Consider the following 9,374-nt stretch of genomic DNA (forward strand, 5'->3'; position numbering starts at 1 on the left):
CTCTCGGCGGTCCTCGTGGCAAATGGCGACGCCCTGTGGGTTTCGTGCGCTGCTCCTGCACTGCTGCCAATGCCGCTCTTTGCGGTTCTCGTGGCAATGGCAGCGCCTTGCGTTTTCCTGCGCGCCTCTCTCCCCCGTTGACACTGCTCGGCCCTTGAACACCGGCTGCGCTCTGCTCTCTCTCGTCGCACTCCCCGTTGACGCCGCTCGGTCCTGAACACCGGCTGCGCCCTGTGCGCTCTGCCCTCTCTCTCTCCCCTGTCGACGCTGCTCTGCCTTTTTCTGTGCCACTCGGTCGGGCTCTAGCCGCCGCTGTCCGGGAAGGGTCTGCGCAGTACCTGTTGCCAGCCCATTTCGCTGGACCACCGTGACTGGAAAGCCAAGCCTGGCTCTCGACAGCCTCCCCTGCGATGCTCAAATCTCCGCTGGATGACTGGGCGGTTGCCTGTGGTCGACGCCCGTGCTTCTGGACTCGACCTCCTTCCACTGTTCTCCAGGAGCGAATCCCTGGGAGTTGATGCAGAGTTGCAGGTAGATTCGAATCTGCGTCGTCGCCAATGTTATATCCGTGTATCTTAATGTTGTGTCCTTCAATAATTAGACAACAGACTGCAGGGAATGATTCAACAGGTGTTTACTGAATGAGGGTTACTCTAGAACTAACTGTACAGCTCACTACGCAGGGTTTATATACAGGTGTGGTCACTGCCGGTACGACAGTATACAGGAGCTGTAAAAAGTAGTTCTCTCCCTTAAGGTATATATACATTACATACATTACACAAATACCCATGTCTGATCTGTATATTATCTCCATCTACCCGCCTTTGTTCCGTGACCCTTAATACCCTTACCCAACACAAATCTCTCAATCTCAGTTTTGAAATTTCCAATTGACCCCCCCGAGCCTCAGCAGCTTTTTGGGGGAGAGAGTTCCAGATTTCCACCACCCTTTGTGTGAAGAAGTGCTTCCTGACATCACCCCTGAACGGCCTGGCTCTAATTTGAAGGTTCTGCCCCCTTGTTCTGGACTCCCCCCACCAGAGGAAATAGTTTCTCTCTCTCTACCCTGTCGAATCCTGTAATCCTCTCAAACACCTCGATTAGATCGCCCCTTAATCTTCTAAACTCCAGGGAATGCAAACCTAGTCTGTGCAATGGGTCTTCGTAAATTAACCCTCAAGCGGGGAGAAGGCCCACCTTGGTGAGGTAGTGTTGGGACATGCACTGCCTGCACCATAAAGGGTCACACATCTCCTATCACAAAGGGGGAAGACATTCATAGAAACATAGAAAAATAGGAGCAGGAGTCGACCATTCGGCCCCTCGAGCCTGCTCCGCCATTCAATATGATCATGGCTGATCCTCTATCTCAATACCATATTCCCGCTCTCTCCCCATACCCCCTTGATGCCTTTTGTGTCTAGAAATCTATCGATCTCCTTCTTAAATATATTCAGTGACTTGGCCTCCACAGCCTTCTGTGGTAGAGAATTCCACAGGTTCACCACCCTCCGAGTGAAGAAATTTCTCCTCATCTCAGTCCTAAATGTCCTACCCCGTATCCTGAGACTGTGACCCCTGGTTCTAGACGCCCCAGCCAGGGGAAACATCCTCGTCTGTCTAGCCCGGTCAGAATTTTATATGTTTCAACGAGATCCCCTCTCATTCTTCTAAGCTCTTGTGAATACAGGCCTAGTCGACCCAATCTCTCCTCATACGACCGTCCTGCCATCCCAGGAATCAGTCTGGTGAACCTTCGCTGCACTCCCTCACAGAGGAGGTGAATAAAGCTAAAACAGAGGCCCAATGCGTGAAGTAATATTGCTTTTCTTTTTTTTTGAAGGAGTATTACTATGCGGATTATGCCGACTTTTCCGATTTACTTAAAGCCCAACCCTGCCGAACCATCGTGGTCGAAAACTTTGTCCGAATCTTTGTGCCTGTTCTCTACTCCCTGGTCCTGTTCCTGGGCGTTTTGGGGAACGGGATGGTGATCCTCATCATCGGCCGCTACAAGCAAGCACGGAGGACCATCACGGACACCTTCATCCTCCACCTGGCCATCGCCGACCTCCTCCTGGTCTTCACCCTCCCCTTCTGGGCGGTGGAGGCAGTCAAGGGCTGGGTGTTTGGGACCACCATGTGCAAGCTGGTCGGCGCCGTCTTCGCCCTCGACCTCTACAGCAGCATCCTCTTCCTGGTCTGCATCAGCTTCGACCGCTACCTGGCCATCGTCCACGCCGTCCACATGTACAAGAAGCGCAAGCCCACCTACATCCACGCCACCTGCCTCTTCGTCTGGCTCTTCTGTCTCCTGTTGGCGACGGTCGATCTCATTTTCCGTGAGGAGTACAGCTCCACCTACCTTAATTCGACGGTGTGCATCTACATGTTCAACCCGGAGAGCGCGGGCGCCTGGAAGCTCGCTCTCCGCCTGGCTCATCACGTGATCGGCTTCTTTGTGCCAATGGCCGCCATGCTGTACTGTTACTGCATGATCTTCAAGACCCTGTGCCATGCCCAGATGTTCGAGCGGCAGAAGACTTTGAAGGTGGTCATCGCCGTCGTGGCCGTCTTTGTCGCCTGCTGGCTCCCGTACAACGCCGTGCTCTTCGGCGACACCCTGCAGTCGCTGGGCGCCCTCAACACGCACTGCGCCACGCTCAACGTCCTGGACATCAGCCGCACCGTGACCCAAAGCCTCGGGCTGGTCCACTCCTGCCTCAATCCGCTGCTGTACGCCTTCATCGGGGTCAAGTTCCGTCACGAGATGGTCAGGGTCCTGGCGGGCCTGGGCTGCTTGAAGAAGAAGCCGGCGGTGAGCCGCCACGCTGGGAAAAGCAAGCGGGCGTCCTCCGTGATGTCGAACTCCGAAACGTCAACCTCCTACTCAATGATGTGGTAGCTCCACCGACTCATCACCAGCCACTGACTTCTCACTCGGTGGCTTCAGGGACTGGACAAATACAGAACGCGCACTTATCTCGACCCTTAGAACTTCTCTAAGGAAAGGCTCCACAAAGTGATTTACAGACAATGGCCCAGAAATTCGGGTCGGGGGCTTCCCGCGGGTGCAAGCCTCCGACCTGCACTTACCTAGCGCGCCGGCCATTGAGCTGTGGGTCCACGTGGGATTCCGATCCTGGGCCTCCTCCAACAGCTGGTGCGCAGTGCTTGCGTATCCCAGGGGCACAGTTAGTTCGAAGCATCCCCTGGGATCACGTGGGCCATGGGGAGCCAATGGTAGCAGGGAATGTTTCATTCATAACTTTGACAGGAAGAGCTGTAAAACCTATAAATACTATAAACCCCAAAATGTAAGGGGGGCATCTTTTAACTGATTTATGGTAATTTACCTGGCCAGCAGCCTTTGCCTCTGAGCTCTGACCAATTCCAACCTTCTACCTGGTTTACGGTAATTCACCTGGTCAGCAGCCTTTTGCTGCTGCACTCTAAACCAATTTACAAACAACGGTTTCGAATCACTACCCCTCCTTTAGTTCTGAGTGGAGGAACTTATAATTAATGATATTAAAATGGAACAAGTGGTTTGGATGAGAGAAAAATCAAGTTTTATTACCTAAATAAACTACAATCCAAAGAATAAACTATACCACACGAACATCTACACTAAATACAGTGGATGTAGTGTATTTAGACTTCCAAAAGGCATTTGACAAGGTGCCACACAAAAGATTATTGCTTAAGATAAAAAATCACGGGATTGGGGGTAATATTCTGGCATGGATAGAGGATTGGCTATCTAACAGAAGGCAGAGAGTTGGGATAAATGGTTCATTCTCAGACTGGCAATCAGTAACTAGTGCTGTTCCGCAGGGGTCAGTGCTGGGTCCCCAACTCTTTACAATCTATATTAACGATTTGGAGGAGGGGACCGAGTGTAACATATCAAAGTTTGCAGATGATACTAAGATGGGAGGGAAAGTAGTGAGTGAGGAGGACATAAAAAACCTGCAAGGGGACATAGACAGGCTAAGTAGGTGGGCAGAGATTTGGCAGATGGAATACAATACTGGAAAGTGTGAGGTTATGCACTTTGGCAGGAAAAATCGTAGAGCAAGTTATTATCTTAATGGCAAGAAACTGGAAAGTACTGAAGTACAAAGGGATCTGGGGGTCCTGGTGCACGAAACTCAAAAGGTTAGTATGCAGGTGCAGCAAGTGATTAAGAAGGCCAATGGAGTGTTGGTTTTCATTGCTAGGGGGATAGAATATAAAAATAGGGAGGTATTGCTTCAGTTGTACAAGGTATTGGTGAGACCGCACCTGGAATACTGCGTACAGTTTTGGTGTCCATACTTAAGAAAGGACATACTTGCTCTCGAGTCAGTACAAAGAAGGTTCACTCGGTTAATCCCGGGGATGAGGGGATGGACATATGAGGAGAGGTTGAGTAGATTGGGACTCTACTCATTGGAGTTCAGAAGAATGAGAGGCGATCTTATTGAAACAGATAAGATTGTGAAGGGGTTGGATCGGGTGGATGCGGTGAGGATGTTCCCGATGATGGGTGAAACTAGAACTAGGGGGCATAGTCTTAGAATAAGGGGCTGCTCTTTCAAAACTGAGATGAGGAGGAACTACTTCACTCAGAGGGTGGTAGGTCCATGGAATATGCTGCCCCAAAAAGCTGTAGAAGCTACATCATTACATAAATTTAAAACAGAAATAGACAGTTTCCTAGAAGTAAAGGGAATTAAGGGTTATGGGGAGCAGGCAGGAATTTGGACATGAGTCTAGGTTCGGATCGGTCATGGCCCTGTGGGTAGCGGAGCAGGCCCAGGGGCCGTGTAGCCTGATCCTGCTCCTATTTCGTGTGTCTAATTCTGTTAGATTCAGGAGATGGTTCTGTGATAGTGGATTGGCGGTTAGGATCAGATCAGCCATGATCTTATTGAATGGCGGAGCAGGCTCGAGGGGCCGATTGGCCTACTCCTGCTCCTATTTCTTATGTTCTTATGTTCTTATGAACACAGTAATTACAGTAAAACTATATAACAGGGGGTTACAGACGGCAAAAACGAGGGATAAAATGGCTACAATGTTATTTAAACAATCTTAGCAATTCCCTTAAATCACCACCCCTTAACTCCTGCTAGGTTGCCTTGTTGAGGATTCAGAACACCCTGCTCACCTGTGGTCCCAGGAAGTAAAGAGAGTGATAGCTTCTCAGCAGCTATCTTATATACCTGGTGAGCTCCTGCCGTTCTGCCCTGCCAGGGCTGTGTGCAAAATTCCCACCCAAAGGTTCCAATACAGAAGAGGAAGCTGTGATTGGCTAACTCAGAGTGGTTGGACTGGGTTAATGTGTCTTCCGGAGCTCCCTGGGCTGAAACAAAAGGGAAATACAACTGCTCTATTGTCCAGAATGCTAGGTGATTTAAACCCATTCAGTTCTTAACTGGTTCCCATTCAAGATCCAAAAGTCTCTTCTGCAGTTTAGATGTATCCACTTGATATACAAACAAATGCTAATAGCATTCAACTGCTTTGTAAACAAAGCCTTGTCCTTTGTCTTCGGCCATGTGGTGACTGCCATTTTTATCCCTGGAAATTTAAAAGCACAACGCCCAGGGATTCTTTAATCAAAAAGATTAATCTTCAGAACTGTAAATTATTGCGAATTCTTACAAAATATCACTAAAACTTCAAATACATTTTTTAAAAACATCACATTTTTAAAATAACTATGAAATAACTATTTTAAACAATAATTTAAAATTTTGAAAAAATTAATTACATTTTCTAACGGGGCTAAAAATAAACTTACCTTTCTTTAAAGTTTTTAAAAATAATAAACCTGTGGAAAAAATGTTTTAATTTTAATTAATTCACCACTTACCTTGTTAAAAGCAGGCCTTGCGCCTGTTTTTTAAAAGTGTAACTCCTGGAGACTTACCGACCCGGAAAAACCTGGGAAAAAAAAGTAAGTTCGATGCGCACGCGCTGCCTCTCCGGCGCACGCGTTCCACCTCTCAACCCCTTCTTTCAGGGGAACGGAAGTGCCGGTTTCCCGCGCTTGCGCAGTGCATGCACAAAACCGGCACTTTCGTTGGGCCGACGCGTGAGTACCCCGTGCGTACTCACCCGTGGAGACCCGAATTTCTGGGCCAATGACTTGCAGTCAATAAAAAACGCTGGAAACACTCAGCAGGCCAGGCAGCCTCCGTGGAGAGAGAGAAACAGAGTTAACATTTCAGGTCTGGAACCCTTCATCAGAACTGGAAAAAGCTGGGGATGTAACAGATATTAAACAGGGGCAGAGACAGGGGTGGGGGGTGGAGTTTAGGAGGGGAGGAAGGAATTGAAAGGGCATATTGCGCTTACGTAAGAGGCAGGAAAGATAAAATTTTGCAAATGGGAATGGCAAAATCATACAGAACGAAAAATGGGGGGCAGGGGTTATTGTCTGAAATTGTTGAACTTGATGTTGAGTCCGGAAGGCTGTAAAGTGCCTAATCGAAAGATGAGGTGCTGTTCCTCGAGCTTACGTTGAGCTTCATTGGAACAGTGTAAGAGGCCGAGAACGGAGAGGTCCGAGTGGGAGTGAAACGTTAACCCTGTTTCTCTCTCCACGGATACAGCCCTGGCCTGCTGAGTATTTCCAGCGTTTTCTGTTGTTATTTCAGATTTCCAGCATCCGCAGTATTTTGCTATTGACTTGCAGTCAATGTTGTGTCGTGGGGAAATGCACAGAAGCATTGGATTGAATGACCAGTTAATCTACTATTTGTTTGGTGATGTTTGTTACATAGGTTTACGTCGGATATATGGCACAGAAATAGGCCTTTCGGCCCAACCAGTCCATGCCGGTGTTTATGCTCCACTCGAGCCTCCTCCCGTCTTTCCTCATCTCAATCTATCAGCGTAACCCTCTATTCCCTTCTCCCTCATATACTTGTCCAGCCTCCCCTTAAATGCATCGATACTATTCGCCTCGACCACTCCCTGTGGTAGCGAGTTCCACATTCTCACCACTCTCTGGATAAAGTTTCTCCTGAATTCCCTATTGGATTTCTTGGTGACTATCTTCTATTGACGGCCTCTAGTTATGCTCTTCCCCACAAGTGGAAACATTCTCTCTGTATCCACTCTATCAAAACCTTTCCTCATTTTAAAGACCTCTATTAGGTCACCCCTCAGCCTTCTCTTTTCAACAGAAGAGACCCAGCCTGTTCATCCTTTCCTGATAGGTGTACCCTCACATTTCTGGTATCATCCTTGTAAATCTTCTCTGCCTCCAGTGCCTCTATATCCTTTTTATAATATGGCGACCAGAATTACATCTACTACATTACCCTTGTCCACTCTCTCTGTTAGCTCTTCAAAAAATTCAATCAGGTTGGTCAAGCAAGACTTTCCCTTTTGAAATCCATGCTGACTATTCCTTATATTTTTGGTTTCTAGATGTTCTTCTATTTTCTCCTTTAGTTGGGATTCCATTATTTTTCCCACCACCGATGTTAAGCTGACTGGTCTATAATTCCCTGGAGATGTTATATCCCACTACTTAAATATCGGTATTATGTCAGCTATCTGCCAGTCCTCTGGCACTACATCTTTTTCTAACGAATTATTAAATATGTGTAATAGTACCTCTGCTATCTCTTCCCTAGATTCTGTTAAAATGCGCGGATGCAATCCATCCGGACCAGGGGTTTTATCCCTCTTTGAGTTGATTAGTTGATTTAATATATCCCTCTTTTCATTTTAAATGCACATTTCTCATTACTAATCTCATCATCCAATGTCATGTCCACCTGTTCTATCTCCCTGGTAAATACCGAAGCCAAATAATTATTTCATATTTCTGCCATCTCTCTATCGTTACCAGAGGTATTATCCTGCCTATCCCCTGGTGGCCCTATTCCCATCCCAACCTCGCCTTTTTTTATTGCCGTACCTGTAAAACTTGCGCTAAAGTGTGTCTCACAGACACGGCAAAAAATTCTGCTTTTCTAATAAATATTAATGTTACGCTATCTTTCACGCGCATTATAATCAGATTGTTCATTTAAAAAATAGAGACTGTACTGTACATAACGTGCTCACTTTCACTGTACTGTCTGCATATGTAATTAAAACATTGTTAATGTGTAGCTATCTCGTTTGTCACAGTGATTCTACAGAGGGTCACAGTGAGGGGTGTATTCTAACACTAGTGTTATGCTGAGGCATGTGTTATACAGACTGTCACGGAGAGGAGTGTGCTATACAAAGCTCTCCCAGATAATGTACAGTGCAAGACTTGGAGTACAATAGGGACAGTGTAGACGGAGCTTTACTCTGTATCTAACCCGTGCTGTACCTGCCCTGGAGTGTTTGACGGGACAGTGTAGAGGGAGCTTTACTCTGTATCTAACCCGTGCTGGTACCTGCTCTGAGAGTGTTTGATGGGACAGTTGTAGAGGGAGCTTTACTATATATAACCCGTGCTGCACCTGCACTGGGAGTGTTTGATGGGACAGTGTAGAGTGAGCTTTACTCTGTATCTAACCTGTGCTGTACCTGCCCTGGGAGTGTTTGATGGGACAGTTGTAGAGGGAGCTTTACTCTGTATCTAACCCCGTGCTGTACCTGCCCTGGGAGTGTTTGATGGGACAGTGTAGAGTGAGCTTTAGTCTGTATCTAACCCCGTGCTTGTACCTGCCCTGGGAGTGTTTTGATGGGATAGTGTAGAGGGAGCTTTACTCTGTATCTAACCCGTGCTGTACCTGCCCTGGGAGTGTTTGATGGGACAGTGCAGAGTGAGCTTTACTCTGTATCTAACACGTGCTGTACCTGCCCTGGGAGTGTTTGATGGGACAGTGTAGAGGGAGCTTTACTCTGTATCTAACCCCGTGCTGTACCTGCCCTGGGAGTGTTTGATGGGACATGTAGAGTGAGCTTTACTCTGTATCTAACCCGTGCTGTACCTGCCCTGGGAGTGTTTGATGGGATGTGTAGAGGGAGCTTTACTCTGTATCTAACCCATGCTGTACCTGCCCTGGGAGTGTTTGATGTGGACAGTGTGAGGGAGCTTTAATCTGTATCTAACCCGTGCTGTACCTGCCCTGGGAGTGTTTGACGGGACAGTGTAGAGGGAGCTTTACTCTGTATCTAACCCCGTGCTGCACCTTGCCCTGAGAGTATTTGATGGAACAGTGTAGTAGGGAGCTTTACTATATACTAGCTGGAGTGCCCGTGGTGCCGAGGCTTTCTCGAGGGCATGTTGTTGTTGGAAGAGAGAGAGAGCGATTGGGGGGTGGAAGAGAGAGAGCGACTGAGGGGGGGGGGAAAGAGAGAGAGCGACTGGGGGGAAGAGCGAGAGCGACCTGGGGGGGAAGAGCGAGAGCGACTGGGGGGGAAGA

General features: G+C 47.9%; 1 protein-coding gene across 1 annotated transcript in view; it reads left to right on the plus strand.

Moving 5' to 3' along the window:
• LOC147110002 (C-X-C chemokine receptor type 3-like) overlaps window positions 1-7,706 on the plus strand; it is a 60,699-nt gene extending 52,993 nt beyond the window's left edge. Inside the window, exon 2 of the mRNA XM_086003990.1 lies at window positions 1,847-7,706. Within this exon, the coding sequence (XP_085860116.1) occupies window positions 1,847-2,908 (1,062 nt within the window). The 3' untranslated portion in view covers window positions 2,909-7,706. The remainder of the gene's footprint in view (window positions 1-1,846) is intronic.
• Window positions 7,707-9,374: the final 1,668 nt, after the last annotated feature.

The sequence above is a fragment of the Somniosus microcephalus genome, chromosome 12, assembly GCF_052327205.1.
Source record: "Somniosus microcephalus isolate GS21.2 chromosome 12, FLI_Smic_1.0, whole genome shotgun sequence".
Taxonomy (NCBI): Eukaryota; Metazoa; Chordata; class Chondrichthyes; order Squaliformes; family Somniosidae; genus Somniosus; species Somniosus microcephalus.